General features: G+C 60.3%; 2 protein-coding genes across 7 annotated transcripts; both read right to left on the reverse strand.

Annotated features, from left to right (window-relative positions):
• Positions 1-42: 42 nt before the first annotated feature.
• Positions 43-19,235, reverse strand: ARHGEF1 (Rho guanine nucleotide exchange factor 1). Of its 6 annotated transcripts, none has more exons than XM_033844107.2 (30): positions 19,036-19,235; positions 14,568-14,610; positions 14,388-14,471; positions 13,784-13,897; positions 11,430-11,528; positions 11,144-11,186; positions 10,688-10,934; positions 10,197-10,226; positions 9,819-9,918; positions 9,577-9,673; positions 9,466-9,501; positions 9,108-9,245; positions 8,257-8,362; positions 6,873-7,040; positions 6,456-6,601; positions 4,871-5,017; positions 4,459-4,541; positions 4,090-4,215; positions 3,871-3,985; positions 3,651-3,751; positions 3,434-3,511; positions 3,140-3,215; positions 2,890-3,057; positions 2,285-2,372; positions 2,058-2,144; positions 1,624-1,691; positions 1,447-1,533; positions 867-1,030; positions 689-791; positions 43-380 (listed from the first exon to the last, which is right to left on the reverse strand). In XM_033844107.2, the coding sequence occupies exons 2-29, from the start codon at positions 14,595-14,597 to the stop codon at positions 708-710; spliced, it is 2,910 nt and encodes a 969-aa protein (XP_033699998.1). In that variant the 5' UTR covers positions 14,598-14,610; positions 19,036-19,235; the 3' UTR covers positions 43-380; positions 689-707. The 6 variants fall into 6 exon arrangements, with proteins under 6 accessions (XP_033699998.1, XP_073652006.1, XP_073652009.1 ...); XM_073795905.1 differs by lacking the exon at positions 19,036-19,235 and adding an exon at positions 17,811-18,046; XM_073795906.1 differs by lacking the exon at positions 43-380 and adding an exon at positions 387-524 and having other exon boundaries at positions 19,036-19,165.
• Positions 19,236-20,484: 1,249 nt separating this feature from the next.
• CD79A (CD79a molecule) lies at positions 20,485-23,709 on the reverse strand. Its single transcript, XM_033844473.2, has 5 exons — positions 23,573-23,709; positions 21,912-22,205; positions 21,474-21,592; positions 20,867-20,935; positions 20,485-20,737 (listed from the first exon to the last, which is right to left on the reverse strand). Exons 1-5 carry the CDS (start codon positions 23,646-23,648, stop codon positions 20,624-20,626), a joined length of 672 nt encoding a protein of 223 aa, XP_033700364.1. The 5' UTR covers positions 23,649-23,709; the 3' UTR covers positions 20,485-20,623.
• Positions 23,710-25,048: the final 1,339 nt, after the last annotated feature.

The raw sequence follows: 25,048 nt of genomic DNA on the forward strand, positions 1-25,048 counted from the left end.
ACCACGCTGGGGCCCTTGCCCGCCCTCACAAACACAGACCTCTCCTTAGATAATATATATTAAAAAATAAACCTCCAATTCAGGGTATAAAAACAGAGCAAAGGCACTTGGGGGTGGGGGCTGTGCCCCCACCCCGGGCAATACTGAGATGGCCCAGGAATGGGGGCCAGATAGTGCCCCCATGGAATGAAGCCCTGAGTCCCCCAAGCAGGAGGGAGAGAAGGCCGAGGCCAGCGGGAGGTTCGGGGGGGCAGTGATCCCAGCTGGGCTCCCCTAGGCATGGCCCTGGCAGCCTGGCTCCCTCTCCTCAGGCCCTTGGGGTTGGAGATGCTGCGGCAGCTGTGCAGTGGCGGGTGGCCCTCTCCTTCTTGCGAAAAGGCCTGGGGGGAGGGGGAGATGTAGGAGAAGAAGGGAGATGGAGATGGGAAGAGAGATGGAGAGAAAGAGGAGAGAGATGGAGAGAGAAACAGACAGGGAGAAAGGGAGGGTGCGGAAGGAGCACAAACGAGCCAGGGAAACAGAAACTGACAGAGAGGGACAGATGGAGGCAGGAGGCAGAGTGGGGAGATGCGAAAGTCAAAGACAGAGGGAGAGCGATGGATGGGGCTGTGCAGCGGCGAGTGCCTGAGGTAGCCACTCTGGTCCCTCCTCTCCAGGCAGTGCCTGGCTCCCCCAGTCCCCCACTCACCTGCCTGGGGCAGGGGTCCTCAGGTACAGCCAGACTGGGGGACAGTGTTCTCCCCGAGCGGAGACAGGAGGAGTCTCAGGCGGCAAAACTCCTCCTCCACCTCCTGGTTGGGGATCCTCAATGAGAAGGGTCCCTCCACTGAGTCAGCCCCCTTCCTCCCCCCCCCCAAGGCCACCACCTCCAGCTGTTTAATGGTCTCCTCCAGGCTGAGCAGCTCCTCCCGAATTTCCTGGGGCTGTGCTGGGCTTGGGGGGCCGCCCCCTGGGACTCCATCGCCTTCGAGCGGAGGCCCCACCCCGCTGTCTTCCTCCGAGGGAAGCAGGAGCTGCTTCAGGGACAGCACTGGACAGGGGCAAGGGAACAGAGTCAGAGGCAGGGCTCGGGCTGGGATGGGTGGGAGGTGAGGGGTGGGAAAGAGGCCAGGGGCCTGCGGGTGGGAGTGAGCTTCCGGTTGGCCAGACCTGCAGAAGGGGCTGGAGGCTGCAAAAGGGGGTGCAGAGGTGAGGCTGGGGCTAGGGTGGGGCGGGGCGGAGGGCACCGAGGACAGAGATGGGTCCAGGGAGAGGCTAAACTGAAGGTTAAGGAAGGGACGGGACTGCAAAAGGAAGAGGGACTTGGGGCCGCCAAGGACAGTGGTGCAGGGTCGGGGCCGTGCAGCAGGTGGATTTGGTTCATTTGTTTCTGGCGGCTGGCCACATGGCAGGTTGGAAAGCACTGTTCCGGCTGGCGGCAGCCCTGCGGGGGTGGGGCTGAGCTACCTTTCTGAAGGGCCTTGGCGGCGAGCTGGCCCTCAGGGCCTGGTCTGCAGAAGGGCAGGAGGGCGCTGAAGATTCTCTCCATCCGGCCTGGGTCGGGGAGCAGGCAGGGGACTCAGATCCTGCTGGGCTTCCTGTGGACACCCCACCCCCACTCGGCACCCCTCCATCTAGGCTTACCGTCAGCCGGAGGCATCTCTCGGCCACCGTTGCCGTTCTCAGAGCTGCTGAGCAGGGGTTCACGGGTGCTGGGGGGAGCAAGTGCTGGGTGACCCCGCCACCCTGGCCCTGGTGGGCAGCAGGGGCAGGGAGACAGAGAACTAGAGGTGGGGAGGCAGGGAGGTCCGGAGACAGAGACAGAGGTCAAGGCTGGGAGACAGGGAGACAGACAGGCCCGGCTGGTGGAAGACAGAGAGGCCTGGATAGGAGACAGATGGACCATGGTGGGGTTGGTGCACGCATGTACACACCTTCACAGGCACGCGTGCGCACACACACACACACACACACACACACACACACACATACACGTGGAGACTGGGCTGGAGCTCAGGTTCTGGGGACACACAGGGAAGCTGCCCCCTGCCCTCCACTTGCCTCCCTGGCCCCCTCACCTGCTGGGGCTGGGCCGGTGTTTGGGTCGGGAGGTGCGGGCAGGGACCTTCAGGGATCCAGCGGTCTCAGTGATGAGGGCACACCAGCTGGGGAGACAGGGCAGCCCCTGGGCAGTCAGAGCCCCCAGACCCTGTGCCAGGACCTCCCACCCACCCCCTGTCCCCAGAGATCCGGGGGCCTGGGCCTCCTCCCCCTCCCCCCGCTCTTGGAACCCAGAGCTGCTCACTTCTTCCGCTCCGAGACGGTCTGGGCCACCAGCTCGTATATCTGGGCCTCCTGGTCCCAGGTAAAAATGACATAGAAGGCTTTGTGATCTGCAGGGGGAGGGAGAGGTGAGGCTCAAAGCCAGGGCCATCCCAACATGCACCTGGGGAAGGCCCCCATCACGGTGGCACCTGGTGGCTCCCACGACTCAACTCACCCCCCGCCCCACCCCCGGTGCCTCCCTCCGGAGCCCTCCCTCACCTAACCAGGAAACAAGCCCCCAGTCTGGCTCTACCTGTGAGACCCCTGGAACCACTCCCACCACCACGGCCCCTCACTGGGCTCCCAGCTCCCACCCCTGCTGCCTACAACCCCCAAGAGGCAGCCAGGGTGTCTTTTCAAAACACCAGTTAGAACTGGCTGCTCATCTGTGCAGAAACCTGGGCAGTTCCCCAGCTCACTCGGTAAAGCCACAACCGGCCTGGGGCCCCGCCGCGCCCAGCCCAGGGCCCCCCTCTCACGGCCTCGGCCTTGGGCTGCCAGGCCTCCCCTTGGCCAGAACGTGCGTGCTGGGCTCCCTGGAGGGCTCCTCCCCTGCCTTGGGGACAGCTGTGCCTGGGGCCTCACCGGTGGCCACCTCTCGGGTCATGGCGGAGGTGAGCCGCAGCACTGGCCGCAGCATGGTCTTGCCGTCGGGTGTGGGCGTCAGCGTCCGGCTGTGCGATTTGAGCAGCAGCCGCTCATCCTGGCGCTGCAGCAGCAGCAGCAGGTCGTCCAGCAGCAGGACGTGAACCTCTGCAGGGGGCGAGGCCCGTGCTCAGCACGCTCCCTGGACAGCCCTGCCCCGCGGCCCCCCGCTCGCGGCCCTGGCGCTCACCCACAGCCTTGTCCTTAGTCACCCGCCACGTCAGCGGGCCCTCATGGACCAGCTTCTTCTTGGTGATATCCAGGTTCTGGAGGCAGGAAGGAGTGATGGTCAGTGAAGGTGAGGGCGGGGCAGGGGAAGGTGGGGATGACCATGGGGTCAGGAGGGGCTGCCCCGCTGGGAATGAGAAAGAAGGGCGTCAGGGTTGAGGGGCCCCTCTTGCTTCCTGGGTGTGTTATCAGAGAATCCCCAGGGCGGGGCGGAGGGGAGGAGAGGGGAGGGCAGGTGGGGTGGGGGCGGGGCCACCTTGAACTCGCTCAGCATGGGGTCGCTGCTCTGCCGCAGGTGGGACAAATCCAGGCGCCTCTGATAATCCTTGAGCCGCTGGGGCGGGGAAGGGAAGGGAGTGTCACTGGGACAAGCCAAGAGTTGGGGCCGGCCCACAGTGACCCCGACGGGGGCAAGCCGGGGGTCCTGCCCACGCGCACCCCCTGCCCCGGCCCGGGGCCCCGCCCAGGCTCACCAGCAGGTCCTCCATGTCGCGCACGGCTTGGTTGACGTGGTGCAGAATTTCCCTGCAGCACTCAGCCGCCAGCTCCACTTTCTCCCGTTCCGCAGGCTCTTCTGCAGGCAAGGGGGAGACCAGCCCCGGTGAACCCCAACCCTGGAAGCTCCCAGTCCCTAGGCCAAGATTAGAGACAAGCGGGCGGAGCCCAGCAGCATGGGGCAGGGCCTGCGGCTACCTGTGTTCTGCCCGATGCTCTGCAGCAGCAGCGGGTACTTGGTCAGACGCTGCATCTCCGTAGGGATCATGTCCTTCAGCTGCAGGCGGCGGCACCGGGGGCGGCTCTCGGCCTCCTGCGGGGACGGCAGTGCTGAGGCGGCTCTGCTGAGGCTGGCCTTGGGGACCGGGACGCCGGCCCCCCTCCCCTGGGACCCTGGGGCCCAGACCCCTGCCTCACCTGCACGAAGGCACAGAACCGAGGCTCCTTGCGCTGTTTGGCTTTGAGCTGCTCTAAGGCAAACGACTGGCGGCTGCAGAAGCGGGAGGAGATTTTCTGGAACCAGGAGCCCTCGGTACCATCAAACTACAGCAAGATTCAGGCCAGGGAGGGTGTCTCAGGGGGGATTGGGGGGAGCGGGGCCTCACATGGGGATGGCAGCCTAGACAGGAGGACAGGTTAGGGGCCCAGACCCCTGGGTCTTAAAGGGGTTGAAAGCTTGAGACCTGGTCTCCTGGGGCCTGCATTTCAGGTCCCCAGCCAGGAGGAGGGGGCGGGGTGAGGGGAAGGGGGGGCACCCTCACCTGGGCCTAGGCTGGGCACCCTCACCTGGGCCAGCAGCACATCTCCGATCTCCTCAATGAGGTAGCCACTGTCCTGCCTCCGCTTCATCAGGCGATCAAGGAACAGGGCTGTGGAGAGCAGAGAGGAAAGGGGGTGCTGTCAGGGCCCGTGAGACCGGATGCAGAGCTGGTCGGGAGCTGGTGGCGGGGGTGGGGGTGGGGTCGGGCTGCAGGTGGGTGTGTCTGATCCATGGGGCCGGTGGGCCTGTCCCTCCCTCACTCCCCACCACATGCTTGTGGAGGATGTGTCCCTAGAATGTGAGCTCTGGGGTTCTGGGGTGGGGTCGTCCCCAGAGCTGGAACAGAGGCTGCCCGTGAGACCAGGCTCCAGGGTTTGTCGTTGAGGCAACGAAGGAGAGAGCTGGCAGTGGGACGTAGGGCCACAGCCCTGCACTCACAATGCACCTCGATGAGCTCGTCCAGGCTGGGGAAGATGTTCTGTAGCTCCTCCAGGGAGAAGAAGCCCCCATCCGCCATGGGCTGGTAGAAGAGGTCATAGAGCACCCGGAGCATGCGCACGTGGGCCGCCTCTGTCACCAGCAGCTCTGCAGGGCCACCGGGCAGGAGGCATGGTTGGGGAGCGTGCAAACTAGGGGGGGGGCACTCTCAGAGGCAGGCTGGGGAGTGAGGAGGGGACGGGACAGGGATGATTCTCCCTGGGTGGAGTCACGTGCCCCTGAAATAGCCAAATTCCTCAGCCCCACTGCCTTTCTGTTCCGGCTGGGGCAGCCAGGCAAGGCGACCGATGGTCCCGGTTTGCCCCGCACCATGGTTTTCCCGGGACATGGGATTTTCAGTGCTAAAACTGGGACAGTCCCAGGCAAACCGAGACAAGTCGGTCTCCTCACTGCCTGCAGCTGTGTTTTATGTCTAACCGTCCAGCAAGTTTTCTCAGGCTCCGTTTCTGGCACAATGACCCCCTCTCTGCACAGGTTGATGGCCCGAGTTCCAGGGGCCCCAAAAGTCCCCGGAGACTAAATGTACCATTTTGTGTGTTACGTATGTATATTTTTCTGGTGAGAGAAACCGCTATGCTGTCCGACGTGGTAGCCACGAGCCACACACAGCTCTTCAAATACTGCTTAATTAAAATGCAATGCAATGCAAAATTCAGTTCTTAGCTGTACTCACCACACTTTAGGCACTCAACCGCCATTATATGGCTGGTGGTTACCATGCTGGAAAGCACAGATATTGCCTGTGACCGTCATTCCAGAAAATTCTATCGGATAGCACTGCTAATGTTTTGATCAGATCCTCAGAAGGATCTGTGACCCAAAAAGCAGTTATCTGCTGCCCTAAAAGTTCTGAATGAGAACCCTTCTTACTATTAAGTAATCTGTAAATTAACTTCCAAATGAGCTTCCAAAAGGACTGTACGTTTGCCAAACTCCCCTCAACACACAAATGAGTTGAAATCACAGCACAGGATCGAGACAAAAACGATACTCCCATCATCTGTCTGCTCAGAAGTAAGCACTGCTAACGTATTGATTATCTTCCCAAACTTTTCTGGGTGGGAACCTTTTTGTCCCCCGAGCGCTGAAGACCAGTCCTAACAGCGGCTGCATCCGAATGCTCTTACCCTGGGCCCACCACTGCTGAGCGTTTCACACTAATCATCTCACCTTCATCTTTGTGACAGTCCCGTGAGGTAGGAACTATCACTGCCCACGTTTCCCAAATGAGGAAACAAAGGCTCACGCTAGAAATACAATTTTATAGACCGTGTCTGGCTCCTAACATCAACACTGTCCTGCACTACAAAAAACTCTTCGGAAATGTCACTTCAACGATGGCCGCATTCCCGTTCCATGGAATATTCCACAATTTACTTAACAAACGGTGCTCTGTCAGAAGCGGGCTGCCTTCAAGCTCTGCCCGGTGTAAGTAACACCGAGATGGACATCTCCCTGCGTCTGTCTGACTTTGCTGGAGCTGGGCTGTGTCCTCGGCCGCAGTGGCTTGGAGGAGGTGACTCACCGCTGATGACCTCCTGCCGCTTCACCTGGCTCTTGGGAAGGCTGTGCAGGGTGCCCGGGGGGACGAGCTCCCGCCAGCCGGGGGGCTCTTCTGGTTCCAGCTCTAGTCCCAATCGGCCCGGCTCCCCCTCGTCTCCAGGCTCGGGGCTGTGGGACAGAGGCCTCATTAGGGCCCCAGCGCAGGGCATCCCAGAGAAGAGCCTTCAACTCTTTATGGTGTCCAACCCCATCCCCCAGGGCCGCAGACCAGCCCCCAGATCTGGAAAGAAGCCTCTTACCCCTCTCCTGGGACCACTGGAGGCCCTCAGTGACCTCAGCATCTGATACCCAGCTCTTGGTGATTCTGGCAAAGATCCCCCACCCTGGCCTCCCTGACTCTCCAGGCTGCCTCAGTGGATGGGGGGAAGGAGGGACGTACGTGGCTCGTCGGGCAGGGCCAAGCACGGCCGTGGCGGAGCTGGGGTCCATGTCCACGTCGCTCCGGGAGCGGCCCCCACCCCGGCCCTTAGCCCCGAGGCTGCCCCGGGAAGGCCGGCGGCGGTCACTCACCCGCAGGCTCTCCGAGCGCCCCAGACGCCCCGACAGCCTGGACCCCGAGGCCAAGGACAGAGTCAGACAGAGGCCAGGACAGAGATAAGGAGAGACCAAGACAGGGACAGAGACGGGGAGAGACCAGGACAGAGATAGACAGAGACAGGTGGGGAGAGACCAGGACAGAGACGGGGAGAGACCAAGACGGGGACAGAGACGGGGAGAGACCGGGACAGGGACAGATGGGGAGAGACCAGGACAGGGACAGAGACAGGGAGAGACCAGGACAGAGATCAAACATGCAACAGAAGAGAGGAGAGAGTCAGAAGGACCAGTGTGACTTTGGGGTGCTGGGGCAGTGAGGGGGGTGGCCAGAAGGGATACTGAAATTGGTGGAGGAGGGGATGGGAACCCAGTATGGAGCACAAAACTGACCCCTCCCTTCCCTGAGGCAGGGGGATGGGGACAGAGGCAGGAGTTGAGGGAGGGAAGGGGGATTCCAATACTTAGCTCTTCGGCTTGAGGGTGGCGTGCCCACCCACCCCTCACAGGGGTGAAGGGGAGGGGGTGGCCCATGGGGAGAAGGGGAGAAATGGGGGAGGGGCTAGCCCTCCCCCCACCCAGGGCCCAGGCACCCACCTCTTCCACCTTCTGGGGAGAGAGGGGCACAGGGTCAGAGGTGGACCCAGATGGAACCCAACTCACCTCCCCCACCCGCCAAAGGGTCCCCAAAGCAGCGGCACAAGGACAGGCAGGGGGCAGAGCCTGCCCCCCAACTGTGAGGGGGACAGGGCCCCCAGGCACAGAGCACAGAGGGCTGGGGGATGGAGGGAAGGGGCACTGGGAGGCAGGAGCAAGGCAGCTGGGCTGGAGGCTTAAAAGAGAAGGGGGGGAAAAAAAAGAGAGAAGGGGGAAAAGATGGAAAAGTGCAGGGCGGAGGGTGGGGGCAGAGGGAGAGGGGCCAGGAGGAGCTGAGGGGAGGGAAAGCAGAGGAAGTGGGAGGAAAGGAGAGAAAGAGAGGGGGGAGGGGGAGGGAGAAAATCAGTGAAAAAGGAAGGAGAGGCAGAAGAGAAGGAAAGGGGAGACGAGGAAAGACAGAGCGGAAGAAAAAGGGAGAAGACGGAAAGAGAGAGGAGCGGGGCAGAGTGGAGACGGCTTGGCTCAGGGACAGGCAGGTGCAAGTGGCAGTGCGACCCCCAACACACACCCTCCCTGCACTGCATAAGCCCGGTCCTGCGCCCGGCACCTCCCCTGCACCCGGCCCTGGGCACCTCTCCGTGTCAGCACCCTCCTCTGCGCTCTCCAGGGGCGCTGCAGGCTCCAGGCTGGCTGGGCCCTGCGGGGGCGGGTCCCCCAGCTCCGGGAGGGCGTCAACACCTGTGGGGATAATGGGGGTGGGGAAAGCAAGGCTGGCTGGAAGGTCCCTGCCACGGTGAGACCCACACCTTGGGGGCCTCCGTTCCTCTAAAGCCATCCAGTGCCTGGCCGACACCAAGTGGCTGCTCTATACTTCAGTGGGAGACGGACAGATGGAAAGACCTCTGAGAACAGGGTCATGGGCAGGTGGGGCTCAGTGGGTGCAGATGCTGCAAAACTAGGGTGCCAGCGTCGCACTCGGGGAGGAGACTGCATGCCTCCACATCCATGCATTCTCCCAACACTCAACTGGGACTTGTGGGAAGAGAATGTACCCGTTCAGAGGTGAGGGGACTGAGGTTCGAAGAGTGGGGAGTGACTTCCAAGATCTAACACAAGTCAAGCGCAGAGCCAGGGTCTGAACCCATGCCTGGCCAAGTAGCAGTCTGAGATCCAGCGGGCTGAGAGCCACCCAAGGAGCGTGAGACCTTAAGTTCATGGAGCAGCCGGGCTCACCATCTAAGGGAGGCTGACTGGTAATGTACTCAGAGAGGGTTCTGGGAAATGAAGCCGTGGGGGCTGATGGGAAACGTAGTCCAGGGAAGTGGGGAAACCTGTCACCGGAACAGAGGTGCGAGCTTGCGAAGAAAGCCGTGGAAAGGGTAAACCGAGGGAAGGGGTGGGTTATCAATAACCCTGGTGACCAGGGGCAGGGAGGGCAGAGAACCAAGGGGCTGTTCTGCTGCGGGGCCCAGGAAACTCTCACCTGGTTCCCGGTCAGGGCTGTCCCCAGACAGAGGGTGCAGAGAAACTCCGGGGGTGTCCTGCCCAGGGGCTCCGACATTCCGGTCCCGGGAGGGCACCCCCAGACCTCCCTTACGTTCTGTAAGGCCTGGCTTCTCACCTGGGGAGGCAGCGAAGGACAAAGGGGAATATGAGAGTCCAGCGACTCTAATTCACAAAGGCCTGGGGTCCAAGATGCTGGCCCATCACCCAGGAGACCCCTACTCCACCCTCAGAGCCAGGAGTCCCAGCCCCTCGCCCCTCCTCCCTCAGACCTAGTAGGTCCCCTGCCCTCCTCTCTCAGGTCCCCAGGACGGATGCTCTAGCTTCAGGACTATTACCATCAGCCTCAACTTTGAGGTGTCGAAAATCTGGGGCTGAAACGAGAGATGGGATCATGAGGTGGGGGCAGCATGGGGAAGTCGGGGCGGGGCTGAGGCTGGGCACCTCACCCTGGGGTTCTCCCCGGTTCCAGCGGGCGGCATCCAGGAAGCTGCTCAGTCCTTTCTTGGTCTTGGTCGGCTCTTCTGACCGCCGGTTCCCCATCACCTATGGAAGGTGGGGGGAGGAGGGGGCTGGGCATTTCTGGGCCGATGCCAACAAAGAGGGATCCGACCCCAGCGGTGCAGAGCCTCGAGGCTCCCTGGGGGTCTCTGGGGAGGTAAGGGCCAGGTTTGGGCGCTCGGGGAAGCACCTTTTTCCGGAAGAAATTCCTCCCCGACTTCTTGTCTCCACTCTTGGTCCGCACCCCGAGGTGGCGCATGTACAGGGTGATGGCACTGACCACAGCAGCACTGTGGGGAGGGGACGGTGAGGGCACACAGACACACACACTGCCACGTGCACTCCCACGGATGCAGGTACCCTGCTACCCTCACAGCTCCCCCTCCGCTCGCTTCCCACACCAGCCCCATGACCACTTCCTGCTGAGTATCTGAGGAAAGGGGGGAGAGAGAGGGTTTTAGAGGATGGAGCCAGAGGTGTTGCCCAACGCCCAGGCTCCTAGGCGGCAGGCCCTCCTCCCTCGGGCCCAGAAAACCAAACTCCCCGCCGGCCTCTCTCCTTCCATCACCTCTTTTCCTCATCGTTAGAGATGGTGTGTCTGCAAGAAAAAGAAAGAAGTTTGTAACAAGTTTGCTAAGCCTGGGGTCCCTGTCCACCCAGCACAATTGTCCAGGTTCCTGTCCCCTCCAAAGCTGGCACAGGGAGAGAGGAGAGGCAGACGGGGGCGGGGGGGGGGGGCTGCTGCTGACACATCTGCGAAGGACAATCACTGAAGGCCAGACTCTCACCCGGGGTCGTGAGAGTTGCAAGGACAGGACCCAAAGCCCAGGCCTGAATGCAAGACCGTGGACAAGACCCGGAAACTAGGAGGGACCCCAAAGCTGGGAAGGGAAGATGCAAAACCAGATGGACTAAAATGCCAGGGCTGGGCCCCAGAAGTCAGGGGAGGAACCCAAACGCTGGGAAATAAACGCTGCAGCTGCAGAGGGAGCCGGGGAGCGGAAGGAACGGGGCAGCAGGGGGCGCCCTCTGGGCTGCGGAGGGGCTGGTCCCACTCACTGCATGTCCTCCAGGTGGGCCAGCTGCCGCTCAGCCAGGTGCCGCTCCCGGGCCTCATAGGTGGCGCGGTCCCGCCCAACCCAGGCCCCCAGCTGGATCAGCTCCTGCTCCCAGGGTGTCATGCCCATGAGCTTCTTGGAGCGGAAGTCCTCCAGCTGCCGGCTGACAGCTGCCTGCTGGGTCTGCACCACCTCCTGCACGAAATGCCGCTGGACATCCTCGGAGAGGAGATCGGGCCGCGTGCGGTCTGCAGGGACAGCGGCCAGTTCCAGGGGCTGCGACTCCCCACCCACCCTTCGACTCTGACAGCTATGCTTCCTTGGGCTGTGGGGGCCATGAAGAAGGAAGGACAAGCCCCTGTCCTGGGAGCATGAGAGTGTGGCCTCCCTCCCGGGGGTCTCCTGGTCCCTGCTAGAGAACACGTCCTCATCCCCAGATCCCCTCTCCTCTCCTTACCAAGTTCAAAGGCCACGGTGGGAGGGACCGTCACCCGCAGAATCTGCTCAGGGGAGAGAACGGAGTGAAGGGGAGGACTGGGCAGTGAAGGGGGCAGTGTTGGGATCAATGGGATGGCAGCCCAGGTACCAGTGGGTACGATGCTCTGAGGGGAGGGAGCAGTGGAGGGGGGGTCAGGCTGGCACAGGGTCTCCCCAGACCAGGCCGCCCATCACCTTGCCCTCAGCAGGCTGGCTGCCCAGGGTGAAGGGGACGGGGGATGGGGCCCCCCGAAGGTGTCTCTCACCGCACACTTATCCAGGAAGCTGTGGCAGAAGTCGCCGAAGGCCTTCTTGGCCTCCTTGGGGCCCAGTGAGCCCAGCATGTCCGCGTGCAGGCAGCAGAGCTGGGGGAGACGAAGCATGACGTATCCTCCTCCCACCCCACCCAAACCGCACTGCCCCCGGAACGCCTCAGGGCACAAACCCTCTGCGAAGCGCTCCCTGACGTCCCCCATCCCCGTCCCAGGCCCCCGCCTGCCTCCCCAGGCCACCGCGGCTTTCGTTCATTTTCTCTCCTGTGAAATGGTTCTTTGGTCTGTCTTCTCTCTGCTGCTGCTGCTGCTAACGCCTCCCCCAGCTACAGTAAGCGGGCTCGGTGTGTCCCTGACGCTGTGCAAACTCTTTAGCCACATTAACCTGCTTAGTCACGGGGAGGACTACCGTTATCCCATTTTACAGATGAGAAAACAGCTAGTAAGTGACGAAGTTGGGACTGGATCTCAGGCAGCCTGTCTCTACTGCTCCCCATTGCCTAGCAATACCGTGAGTTACTTGAGGGCGTGTGTGTGTGTGTGTGTGTGTGTGTGTGTGTCTGTGGCAGGGGGGGACGTTCTGATTCATCTGTGTCCCAGACAGGGCCTAGTACACAGCGGCACTGAGCACATAAACAGGAGGACAAGGGCACTCACTCACTCACTCACTCATCAAGCACGCCTTGAGGTCGCCTACGTGGCAGCCCTATGCTGGGTGACACTGGCAATGCTGTGGGGCCTCCAACCTGTCCTGGCTCCTGGGAGACTGTCATCAGGTAAGGGACATGGTCTCAGTGTGCTAAGGACTCGCCCCAGTAATCTATGCCTACCCCCTCCCCACACCCCCATAAGGCAAAACTCCATCAGAGGCCCACAGGAAGCAGCCCAAGGGACCACGACTATCTCCCGGCCCCTCCCCCAGCCAAGCAGGTGAGGAAACAGCGTGAGGACAAATCTCAATGTGCCGAAGGCCATCTGGGTCACCTGAGCCGAACCTCTGGCCCTGGCCAGGCCTCAGTTTCCTCATCTGTAAAGGGACACGGCAGGGCTTCCCTGGTGGCGCAGTGGTTGAGAATCTGCCTGCTCATGCAGGGGACACGGGTTCGAGCCCAGGTCTGGAAGGATCCCACATGCCGCGGAGCAACTAGGCCCGTGAGCCACAACTACTGAGCCTGCGCGTCTGGAGCCTGTGCTCCGCAGCAAGAGAGGCCGCTATAGTGAGAGGCCCGCGCACCGCGATGAAGAGCGGCCCCCGCTTACCACAACTAGAGAAAGCCCTCGTGCAGAAACGAAGACCCAACACAGCAAAAATAAATAAATAGCTTACTAAACTCCTACCCCCAACATATTCTTTTAAAAAAAAAAAAAGGGACAGAGCAGTCAGCACAATCCCTGGGCTAAATTCCAGGAGTTCAAGTTCTAGAAACCCTCAGGCTCGGCAGGGGAACTCCCTTGCCAGAGGGCCAGAGCCTCCATGCCCCGGGACGGGGGCAGCCACTTTTCTGGCAATTTCCTGATGGCCTGCCAGCTTCTGAAGCTTTGGTGTCAGTCGATACGCTCTTCTCTCTGCACCCCCCAGGCCTCCCTCCCTGCCACTTCCATCAGTCTCCTTGTTTTCTGGAGGGATCTACCACGCATTTCCAGTACAGAGCAGTGCCCTAGGCTAAGCCCAGCTCCCAGCCTGTGCTGGGCTGCACGGGGTCTTCTTGGGACGGGACCCTGGTCCACAGAGCCCCCTCCAGCCAGTGTTGCGGCTTCTCCCTCCCCAAGCCACCTGCTGGGTTCTCTAGACTCTGCAGGTGTCTCCCAGATGGCATGGCTCTGCATGCACACCTCCCCGGTATTTTCTGCCCTATAACAAGTTTTCCGGGTCATCCGTTACATGCCCTCTGCTTCGCGGGCTGCTTGTAGCAGTTTCCTTGTTTCTGGACCAGAGCCTACTGTGCCGCCTAGACCCGAGGAGGCTAACGGTTTTCTCCCAACCACCAGCTCTGAAGGACTGACTGGTGGCACGTGCAGAGAATTTGATTTCCAGAGTCTGTGAAAAGGCGCTGTCACTGATGGGTGATGCTGCCGTGGGCACGGAAGGCGGCCGGGGGCATGGTTTCCGCCAGGCTGCTGGATTCTCCGTTGCTCTCCGAGACTCTGCCGTGCCTACTCTCCCGGGATGCGCCCACTGCTCAGAAATTTACACGGGGCACCTGCAACCTTGTCTGCATCCCGTGGTGGGCTTCTTGGCTCTCAAGCTGTGCGCTCTGGATCATCCTCGCTGGTCTAACGCACTGAGCACTGCGGCTGGTCCCCGCCCCGCCCCGCCCCGCCCCGTGCCTGCCCAGCCCCGCCCTCACCAGGGGTCCTGGCTCGAACTGCATGGCCACGTGCTGCAGGAGGGCCATGAGGTGGGCCGGGCGCCGCTTCACCTGATCCAGGCTCTGGTACTGGTTGTTTTGCTCCTCGGGGTTCTGGGGGTGGGGATGGGAGTGAGACAGTGGGGAGCAGAGGAGGGGCTTGGGGCTTGACCCTCCCTCTTCCCTGGTACTTCCCGATGGATCCAAGCTGGCAGGTGGGGTGCTGATGGTGGCCAGTCAGGGGTTGGGGAGAATGGATGAGATCTAATGTTACAATGGTGGGTGAAGAGGACAGAAATCAGGAGAGATGGAATGAGGATTTGTGCTGTAATTAGGGGGCGGGGCAGTGATAAAAACTGGGGTTAAACAGGGTGAGAGACTGTGCTGTAATGGGGGGGCATTGAGGATGGGGTGAGGGGATGAGGAAGGAGGTACCAGTAAGATTAAAGAAAGAGAGATGGGCAGTGAGAGGAGGCCGAGTGACAGCATCTGAAGACAGAGAACAGGACCCAAGGTGGGAGAGGGGACACTGAGGTTGGGACTTGAGGGCTGGGGCCCCAGGGAGCCTGGGACAGAAACTTTCCCACCCCCCCCTCCCTCTCACCGTCTTCAGCTCATTCTCAAAATCCTCGTCCTCAGCCCCGATGATGCTGATGGGCACCAGGCCAGGCCGGGGGGGCCCTGGGGCCTGTGGAAGGGGAAGGATGGCTTCAGCCCACAGTGCTCCCCACCGCACAGCCCCCAGTCCCCTCACCCCCCGGCTCTCTCCGCTCTCTCCACTCACCGCCCCTCGGGCGACGTCTTCGGCCTCCATGGGCTCTGCAGGGCTGGGGGAAGAGGAGGGGCCGCGGTTAGAGGGGTGGCAGAGGGCGGCCCAGGGCGGTTACTCACAGATTCCTGGCCCAGGTGCCAAGGTGAGTAAACAGCCTCCACCCCCATCGCGGCCTCCACAGCTCAATGGGGCCTCTGTGTGGCGACAAAGAGCCCTTCAGAGGCCAGCCAGGGCAGGGAGCCCAAGGACAGGGAGCCTTGTGGGGGGGGGGGGGAGCTGGAGGCCAGGAGCCTGGGTCCGTGAGAGAGCTGCGGCCGTGAGAGCCTGCGATTTCGGGTCCCCGATGGACGAGGGGCTGGGGGCTGGGTCCTGAGGAGGCAGGGCCGGCGGGCGGGCAGAGGTGGAAAGGCTAAAGGGGGGCTGGGAGGGAGGTTACTGGGGCCTGGGGGCTCTGCTCTGCCCTGTGACAGGCTTGGGGCAGGGTGCTGCCTCGGAACCCACCAGCCCTGCTTCCTGTGACAGGAAGTCACAATGGCAAATCCCCCAACCCCCAACTCCCTCCACATGAGAAAACCAAACTGTGAACCCTCCTCCCTCAGGACCAAGAGTCCTCGACCCCACTTCTTCCCCTCAGGGACCTGGCATCTTTCCGGCTTCCATCCCAGAAAACAAGGGACGGTCCTCAGAGAGCTCATCCCAAGGGGTGTCCATCTCTCTCACCCTATGTCCACCTGTCCGGTCTGTCTGTGTGTCTGCCGGCTTGCCTCTCCCCAGCTGCCTCTCCACTGAAACTGCCTCATGCCTTTGACTCTCTTCTCCCTGTGTCTTCATTTTCTCTCGCCTTTCCTTCAGACCTGTCTCATTTTCCCACTGTCCCTGCCTCCCCTCCGCTAGGCCCCACCCCTGCTTCTCTTGCTACCTGTCTTTCCCCTCAGCCTCTGCCTGTCTCCCCACATCTGGTTCCTGCAGCCACTGTCCCCGCACCTGTCTGCGTCACTGTCTCATTTGCTGTCTCTCGTCTCTCTCCCTCCCATCTCTCGCTGTCTCTCCCATCTTGTCTCCCTTAGAATCTCCACTTCTCCCCGCGTCTTCCCACTGACGTTTTCTGTGTCCTTAATTAGTCTGACTAATGCCACTCGAGCCCGTGTCAGGTGGGAAGGCGCTGTGGAAACAGGGGTGGGGTGGACCAGTGCGGGGGGGTTCTCCCCACAGCCCAAAGCTATTTATAACCCTAGTCGCTGGAGACCCACCCTTCTCCCTCTTCCACAGGCCTCCTCCCTAGCACTGGGATTCTGATTATGATCATTAAACAATGATGCTTTCTGGAGTGTCCAAATGCCATCCTATGGGTTCACCCAAGCAGGCCTCATTTTTATTCTTTTCCATAAAGTGTATTTGTTCAACATCCAAGCTTGGATCTGAGCATTGTTAAACGTTCACATAAATAAATTTGCAAAACAAGGCAGAAAAATAATAGTGATTTATTATGAGAGCTGAACTTACATCACACTCAGTGTGCTAGGCACTGCCCTAAGTGCTTCTCGCAGAGTAAATCACTGAACCCTCAAAACCGCAAGCACCCCCATGCTATTATTACTCCCATCCGAGATAGAAAACCTTCACTGGGGACTTCCCTGGTGGTCCAGCGGTTAAGACTCCGTGCTCCCAATGCAGGGGGCCTGGGTTCGATCCCTGGTCAGGGAACTAGATCCCGCATGCTGCAACTAAGACCTGGCACAGCCAAATAAATAAATATTTTTAAAAAAAAGAAAGAAAGAAAGAAAAAGAAAACCTTCACCAGGCCATCAGCTGCAACTTCTGGGCTGGAAAGCATGACCATGGACATGGAGGGTCCCTGCTCATCCCACTCAGGGGTGGAAAAGTTTGACAGAGGCAGGGAAGATTCCAAAAGGGCAAAGGTGAGGACACACACGTTATCTGAGCAAATGCTTACGTGCCAGGCAGGCCCCGGAACATGCATTTGATGTGTATTATCTCTTTTTATTCCTCATCACAATGATAGGAAATAATAGTTAACAGTAAATGTACACTAAGTGCCGTGAAATACGTGCCAGGAACAGTATTAATGCTTGACAGATATTAACTCAATCCTTTCAGTGACCCTGTGAAATCAGTCTTCTTCTTATTATTATCCCCATCTTACAGAGGAGGAAACTGCAACACAGCTCATAAGAGGCAGAGCCAGGATTCCGACCCAGGCAGTCTGGCTCCAGAATTTATGCATTTAACTCCCAGACTGTGCGGCTTTGGAGCATGGGGAATCCCCACCCCGACCTTAGGAAACTGAAATCTGAACCAAAGCTGAGACACATCAGGTTTCCCTATGGTGTCTGGGAGTCAGGGGTTATGTGGGCACTGTGGCCTGGGCAGGAGTACAGATTGGACTCAGCTGCCCCACAGAGGCCTGGGGCTCAGAGAGGATTGGGGAGGGGGGTGGTTGCTTAGAAGATGGGGTCCCACAAAGGCTAGAGAATGATGGGTCAGATGGATCTAAAGGCAACTGACAAGCCCTGGGGTCCAGCAGAGGGGGTGCTATGTGCATGGGGCTGTGGAGATGAGGGCAGGTTCAGAAGGTCCTTAAGGGTGGGGGTCCTAGAGCAAAGCGGGCATGTGTGAGGACTACATGGGTGCCTGGGTTCTCTGCAGGGCTCAGGGTCTATAAGATATTGAGTGGATGAGCCTGGTCTCCAACCTATAAGATATTGAGTGGATGAACCTCTAGGAGCCTTAAAGAACCTAAAACACTGAGTAGTCAAGGTGAGCCCTCGGAATGCATAAGGACCCAGATTCTATCTGACATATGATGGATCTACAAGGATCCTTGGATCACACAGGATCATAAGTCCTTAAGGGGAAGAAGCCAGTTTACGGGATCTCTGGAGACTTAAAAGGGGACCAGAATTCTATAGGGGAGTGTGGTGGTCCCCGAGACCCAGGATCTACAGGGCCCCGGATTCTAGCGGATGCTATTGATCCATGGAAACCCCACATTCTGTAAGGAGCCGGACCTCCATGGGGCGGGGGGCGGGGGCAGCAGGAACCTGGAGGGTCTGTAGGACCTTGTAATTTACATGGAGCGTGGCGGGTCTACACGAGCCCCAAATCATATGTAGGACGTGGCGGGTGTACACGGCCCCAAATCCTACAGGGAACGTGGCAATGTGCATGGTCAGGGATGCTGGGGAGGACGTGTGGAGTCAGGGTGTGACGCCCGCCGGGGGCCGCGTCCCTCACCTGCTCCGGGTCGGAGGAGAAGCACCGCTGCTGCCAGAACCGAAGCCTCCGCACGCCGGCTCTGGGCTCCCCTACCCCCGCCTCCGAGTCGCTCTAGCCACCCCAGAGTCCACCTTTGCTTCCAGCTCCACTCCTCCCGCCAGCCGCTCTAGCCCGCTCCTGCCAGGCTCCAGCCCAGGAGACTCTACTCCTCCTGTCGGCCGCTCTAGCTCTCCACTGAGCCACGCTGGCCAGATAGGGCCGCTCTGGCCTGCCTTGGAGGGCTGGCGTTTCCGTATCTCGACTGCCCCCGTCACTCTCCTGGGCCCCGCCCCCTACCCCCTGCCCCCCGCCCCCAGGCCAGAGGTGGGGATGGTTCCAGCCCCCAGACCAGTGCTCAATACGAGAACACCGAGTCGCCCCGGCCCTTCGCCCCTAGACTGGGATCCCTACCCTATCTTTCCGCCCTAACTTGGGACCGTTTGAATTCCCAATGCTCGTACATTAATTCTCCCCGCACTGCCCCCCACCCCGCCTCACACTTTCCGCTGGGGCCGCAAAGCAAAAATCCTGGGTTTGAGCATACCTTCCCATCTGACGTGCAGTGGAACCTGGAAAAAGTAATTAACTCTCCCTGGGCCTCAGTCTTCCCATCTGTACAATGGGAAAAGATCCCCAGTTCTGTGCCCCTGCAACCCATCTCCCAGGGTATAACTCATGACCCAGAAAAAGACCTTTCCAAAAAATGCTTTCAAACGCGTTCTGCAACTTTCAGCTTCACAACGGCCTATGACCCTGTTATTGTCGTTTTTCCTTTTGGGTGGCTCTAAGCATGCGGGGTTGGAGGACGGCGCTTAGCTGAAAGCACCTGCGAGTTCAAATCCCAACTCCACTCGGTCTCACGATGTATGTGACCTGGGACAAGTCGGTTTTACTCCCTGGGCCTCAGTTTCCCCACCTGTGCAATGGGAGTGATCATCCGTCCTCCGCCAGACAGTTGGGAAGCCTTGACCCCCGGCTCGCAGCCCTCATCTCACCTACTGGGCACTGAACAAGTATTAGTTCTCCTCTCTTTGTCCCCTTTGACAGATGGAAAAACTGAGGCCCAGGGAGGGGCGCCTGCTGGCTCAGCGGGGCCGGGAGGAGGCCCCTTCACTGCCGGCAGCGCCCAGCCCCCTCCCTCCTCCTCCCCACTTCCCCTAGCAGCCGAGGGGAGAGAGGCCGGGCGGGGCCAGGGACGGTGTACCTGGTGTCCGCGCGGGGAGGTGACCGGCGGGGCGCCCGAGGTCGGGCTCGGCGATCCCGGGCCCGGTGTCCCGGCTCCCGCTTCCTGGCTCTGGCGGGGCAGGAAGTTGGGGCGTTTTTCCGGAGGCCCCCGCCCCGCCGCCCCTCCCCGCTTCCTGCCCGCGCCCCGGGCCCGCCCGGCACCTCCGCCTCCTTCCCCTTCTCGCCGCCAGCCCCGCCCCTCCTTTCCCCGCTCCGGCCGGGACCCGCTCGACCTCCGCCGGCTTAGTCCGCCTGCCCGTCCGCGGGGCGCGGGTTTCACCTTTCTCATATATGTCTGGCGTCGGCCATCACCTCCCTGGCGAGGCGGGGGGCCCTGCGTCCGCCTCAGTCCGCGCAGCGGCCGCCCCTGCTTTCCGTCTCTGTGTGTCTCTTGGTCTTCCTCTCTTTTTTTTTTGCCTCTGTGTGTGTCTGTCCGTGTTCCTCTCTTTGTGTCTGTCTCTCTTTTTCCGTTGAGGTCTTTCCCTCCCGCTCCCAGGCCCCTGCTTCTCCCCGTTGTCTTTTCAACTCTTTGTCACTTTCTTCCTCAGAGCCTTCTCTCCCCATCTCTGGGTCTGGATCTTTCTGCATCGCCATCAGTCATTTCCCCAACTGTTGCTTACCCTAGAGTCTCAAGGGTCAGCCTCTCGATGTCCATTTTTCTATGGACCCTTCTTTCCTTCCCGTCTCTTCCAGCTGTCTCTCTGTCTCTCTCTGATGCCCTTTCTCCTCAGTGTCTTTCAATTCACTTGCTCTGTCTCTCCATCATTATCCTTGTCTCGATTTCCCTCCCCTATCTAGCTCAGAAACTCTATCTCTGTCCCTCTCTGTCAACCGCCTCCGGATTTCCCCACCATCCCCAGTTTAGGGCCACAAACTCTCCAAATCCCACTTCTACAAGTCCACTCCCAGAGAACAGGTGTGGCCATGGTCAGAATTTGGTACCAGTCTCACCAGACAGTCCACTGTGTCTTTGGGACTTAAATACGCATAAATGAATATGGTTACCTGGGTCCCCTCTGTGTCCCCCTCTGCTCAGGCACATGGCCTGGGTTGGGGACCTTCCCAAGACACTTTCTGGTTCTTCCAGGGGACAGCCAAGACTGGCTACCTGGTCCCAGGTGTGGGGAGTGGTCAGGAGCTGGGGGAGGAGGGGGCTGAGGTCCTGGACCTCTGGGTCCCAGAGGAGGGGGGGAAGTGGTCCCCATGAGATCCGTGACTCCTGCGAAGGTCTGCAGTTGGGAAGGATTTATTATCACTAAGTGGCCATGACAGAGCAGGGAGGGGGGAGGTGACACTAATGAGGCTGCTACAATCAGCTCCCCTAGAAGCAGCGACTAAGGGCTCATTACCCGCTGGATGGGGGGGAGCCTGGGAAAGGCAGTAAGGGGAGGATTGAGTTAGGGTGTGGGGAGGGGATGAGGACGGTCTAGAGGGAAGAAGAGTGGCCACTCCCAAGGGGGAAGTTGAGTCAGGATACTCCCAGGAAAGATTGTGAAAAGAGAGCGGGTCCCAAGGAAGTGGGGTGAGACACGGTTTGGGTGCCCAGCTGGGGGGGCAGCCCGGCTGGGTCACGGCTTCTCTAGCTGAACGTCTCCGATGTGGAGGCTACCCACATCCTGGTAGGTGCCCTGGAGGCCCCGGGAGATGTCCTCATACATGGAGCAGTCATCGAGGTTCAGGCCCTGGGGTGGAAACGGGGTGGTGAGCCTCAGGGCCCGGACGCCTGGGTCCCTGCTTCCCGGCCAACCTCAGGGAGGAACCCCGTAAGAGCCCCGCCCACAGACACGCACCTGTCCCCACCTTCCACTCACCTCATAAAGATTTTCATCTTCATAGTCATCCTGGACATCTGCCCCGAATTTCATGTTCTGCCACCGTTTCTGTTGGGGAATTGGGAGCCTCCGTGAATGGGGGAGAGAATGTGTTTTCAGACCCTCATGGAGGCCAGGAGGTGCTTTACCAGAAAGGGTAAGGGACATGCCCAGAGCCACATGTCCTGTAAATGGCAGGTCTCTCTGGGTCCAAGCCAGTGCCCTTTGGGCTGTCGCCACTGCCTGTTCTTCTCCACGAATAACAACAACAATAATAGTAAATGGCTGTAGTTGCCCCGCGCCCTAAAGATAGACTGGTGCTGGCCAGAGACTCTGGGAGGACACCAGCCCCCATCTTCCCTGGCCTTGGCTACATCTGGAGGCGACAGCACTCCTGGGTAGACGGGGAGAGTTGGACATCTCTGTGGGGGGCGGGGAATGTGAGGACACCCCTGGGGGGAGACTGAGCCAGGACGCCCCTCCGGGCCCAGCGCCATGTAAAATGCTTTCCTTATATTAAATTCCTGACCCCCTCACAGCCCCTATGGGGGGGGGGCTGCCATTCTGTCAAGTTTTAGGCGGGACCCTGGTCCCCGGCGCGGCTCACCCTGAACAGCAGCAGCGTCCCAGGCACCACGGCGCAGATGAGTAGGATGATGCCCTCGGCTGTGATAATGTTGTTCTTGGTGCCCTCGCCCATGTCCAGGAAGGGCCTGGGGAGTGGCTCTGTGAGGAGGGAGTGCCGCTCAGAGCCCAGCGCCTCGAGTCCTCCCCTCGCCTCCCGGCCACACTCGCATCGAGGCCCAAGACCACTGAAGTCCCCACCTTGCAGGTGAGAAAATCAATCAGCCACCGTGTGTGAGCCGGGGAGTGAGGATGCCCGAGATGCAGGAGCTCAGGCACTGGCTCCACCCCCCCCACCCCCCCCACCCCCCGCCCCTGTCACAGGTGAGGAAGCCAGCGGCCCTAGCGGCAGAGTGGTGTGCGCTCACCACGCACGCGCACGCGGAGGTATGGCCCCAGCTGTGGGGAGCTGTGCACTCACCACGCACGCGGAGGTAGGTCCCACAGGAGCGCTGGACCTTCTGGCCTTCCTTGACCTGGCACCTGTACATGCCCCTGTGGCTCTTGGTCACCTGCTGGATGACCAGCTCGCCCTTGGGGCCCGGGCTTGAGAGCTCCATCATCGGGGGCCACGTGGAGTTGCCCTGGAGGATGCGCCACCATGTGATGTTGGGGTTGCTGCCGTTGTGTCTGCACAGGAGGCGGACCTCGTCCCCAATGCTCACCGTCACCGATGGTGGGCCCCAGTCCACCCACAGGGCCTGGCACCTGGGGCCTGCAGAGAGGCAAATGCGTGAGGGACCGTGAATGGAGACACAGGCCCAGCCCGGCCCCTGCTTCTACAGCGCTCCTGGCTGTGTGTGTGCATGTGTGAGTGGCGGGGGTGTGTGCAGAAGAGTGTGAGTGACACACTGCTGGGGGGTCCCCACTCGCCTCTCCAGAGCCACCTCCTGCCACCCTCTCCGTACCTGCTCCGAGCTTCGGCCCCACTGAGCTCACTGGCACTTGGATAGTCGGGTCCCCAGTGCTAGCAGTGCCCCCCAGGCAGCTCCTTCTAGAATCAGTTTGGGCATCACCCCCTCCTGCAGGCCTTCCTAGATTATTTTCTCACCCCAGCCCCAGCCTGGCCACACACCTGGCGCTTTATATATTGTGTATAACTGTCACAGAACCCTTAGACGTCGGTTCTCTCATTATCCCATTTTACAAGTGTGACAGCTGAGGCCCAGGGCGGCAGGAGTGGCTCAGGGGTTCGAACCCAGGCCCCCTGGCCCTGGGCCGCTTCCTGCCGGTTTGTGAGCCTGTCCTGCCCTGTGACCCTGGGCCTGCCCCTTGTCCTCCGTTTGCGTAACTTTGTGTGTGTCAAGCTGGGTGCCAGGGGTGAGTTCAGTGTTTGGGCTGGGCTGGGCGTTAGGGGAGGGCCTCAGCTAGGTGGTTGGCGGGAGGGGGCTGGGTGGCCCAGGCTGGGGAAGCCCCAGTTCTTGTGCCACTATCCCCCCCCTCCGCCCCCTCGCTGCCCTCGGGCCAGTCCACATGGCTGTCTGTGGCGGGAGGAGGAGAGAGGTGGCGGCAGAGGCAGCAACCTGAGGGTCACGGACTCCAAACTCAGCTCCCAGTGGAAATTTGGGGTGACTGGCCACCTCTCTAAACTCCGTCAAACGGGGTGCTCACAGCCCTGCCAGCTGGCCTTGCGTGAGAGAGGAAGGGGGAAGGTCACCGGCTCCCCCAGCACTGAGAAGGGGTTCCCTACCTAGGGGATGGTGACCGGGATTCAAGGCAGAGAAGGAGAAAAGCTTTTTCTCCCCTGAAACTGAGCACTACCCACAGTCCCCTCCCTGCCCCCAGCTCTGGAGCTCAGTCAAGGGCAGCCTTAGTTCCTTATTTTGATCTGGGGGGACGAGGGGGTGCGGAAGGTGTCTCTCGCCCTGCCTCCCCCACGGGGGATGCCCCTTCAATTTCGCTGAGCCCCCCTCCAGCCTCCCGTTGGCCTGCTTGGGACGGTCAAGCAGATGCAGTTTCTACGGGGTCTTTTCTAGACCCCTCCTGCCAGCTCCTCTCCCGTCCCCACTGCCTGGGCCCTCTCAACAGTCTCCCAGTTCCCCCCCCCCACCTGCCCCCAGCATCTGCCTGTTGACCACGTACCCATGCTAGCAGCGAAGATCAAGAGGAGAAAGATGGTGGCATGCGGGGTTTGGCGGGCTCGGGGACCCCCAGGCATCTTCTCCCAGTGGGTTGTTTTGTCTGGGTAGCAGCGGCCCTGGGGTACCAGATCCCACCTCGGCCGAGCCCCAAACCCCGCCCCACTTCCTGCCCAGCCCTTCGGAGATGGGCTCCACTGGCCCCGCTGCTGGGTCCTTTGGTTGTCAGGTTGGGGGCAGCCCCTGCCGGGAGGCTTCAGGCTGTGAGTGGGGAGGAACTGCTCCCTGCACCTGTGGCCGCCACAACTCCCCCGAGAGGAGGCTGCTTGGGTGGGGGAAGAGGTTGGTTTAAGGCCTGGCTCGTCACTGCAAAGGAAGCCCGAGGGAGCCAGAGTTCGGGGTGCCTGCTGCGCACAGGTGGTCAGGGGACGTGGGTGGCTCCGAGCCTGGTCTTTCCTCTCACTGGCCTTGGGCAAAACGTGTCCCCTCTCTGAGCCTCCGTGTCCTCCCTCCTTGGGGTTGGAAAAGAGGATTTAAAGAGGTTGTGCATGCACAGCACTGAACACAGGGCCTGGCACGTAGTAGGTGCTCAGTAAATGTTAGTTACTGTTAATGCTCATGAGGAATACATGAGGCAGGCCCACCAGCTCCGTGACTAGGTGGTGGCTTCCCTTTCCAAGATTTGGCATTTTTAATTCAAGAGATAAGGATAAAAATATCTCCCTGATGTTGTGACATAAGTTGATGTTCCCGACACCCAAAGGGCCACGATGGGCTCTTTCTTGGTGTTCTTTCAGCCTCTCCACAAGTGGGCAAGGTAGGCCACCCCCCATTTTACAGTGGAGGAAGCTGAGGCCATCACAGAGAGGGAACACCATCACTGTTACTTGCCCAGTTTGTACAGTCTGGTGGTGGAGCAGGGATTCCAAGTCACTTATGTGTGACCAGCTTCCTTTGAGCATTATTGTAGGTCAAGTGGGAGGAAAATGAGGCCTGAGGGGTGGGGGGGGTGGGGGAATGACATGAGGTTGTTTAGATGTTTGTGAGCAGTTAGGGGACCATCTCATACATGCGCGCGCACACACACACACACAAGGAGACCCCATGAAAAAATTCACGGCAGGGAGATTTTTGGTAGCAAAAACTGGGAACAGACGAAAAGCCCATTTACAGGAGAAGGGATGCATAAATTGAGGTATAGTCAGTCAATGGCGTAGCACACAGCAGAAGAGGCCGAGCTTTGCTCGTCAACATGGCTGCATCTCAGAAACAACAAGAAAATGAGAAGAAATGTACTATGACAGGATCCGGCTGGCTTGTTTTCAAAAGGCAAAACAACAGCGTGTGCTGTTAGGGACACATGTGTCTACAGTAAAGGTGTAAACGCATGCAGGGGAGTGATACCCCACTCCCGAGAGGGGTTACCTCTGGGGGAAGCAAGGAGGTTGCGACTGGGAAGGGTACACAGAGGGCTTTGTCT

Source organism: Tursiops truncatus, chromosome 19 (genome assembly GCF_011762595.2).
Source record: "Tursiops truncatus isolate mTurTru1 chromosome 19, mTurTru1.mat.Y, whole genome shotgun sequence".
NCBI classification, from domain to species: domain Eukaryota; kingdom Metazoa; phylum Chordata; class Mammalia; order Artiodactyla; family Delphinidae; genus Tursiops; species Tursiops truncatus.

Excerpts from the sequence above, each read along its gene's own strand:
- ARHGEF1 (XM_033844107.2), bottom strand. The coding sequence starts at position 14,597 with ATGGAGGCCGAAGACGTCGCCCGAGGGGCG. Across the intron at positions 4,216-4,458 it reads GAGATGTGCTGCTGGCCCAG|TTTGATGGTACCGAGGGCTC; the intron begins GTGAGGGTGCCC and ends ATCTTGCTGTAG. Across the intron at positions 3,512-3,650 it reads GCGACATGGAGGACCTGCTG|CGGCTCAAGGATTATCAGAG; the intron begins GTGAGCCTGGGC and ends TCCCCGCCCCAG.
- CD79A (XM_033844473.2), bottom strand. The coding sequence starts at position 23,648 with ATGCCTGGGGGTCCCCGAGCCCGCCAAACCCCGCATGCCACCATCTTT. Across the intron at positions 22,206-23,572 it reads GATCTTCGCTGCTAGCATGG|GCCCCAGGTGCCAGGCCCTG; the intron begins GTACGTGGTCAA and ends GCCTCTCTGCAG. Across the intron at positions 21,593-21,911 it reads GACCTACCTCCGCGTGCGTG|AGCCACTCCCCAGGCCCTTC; the intron begins GTGAGTGCACAG and ends CCCTCCTCACAG.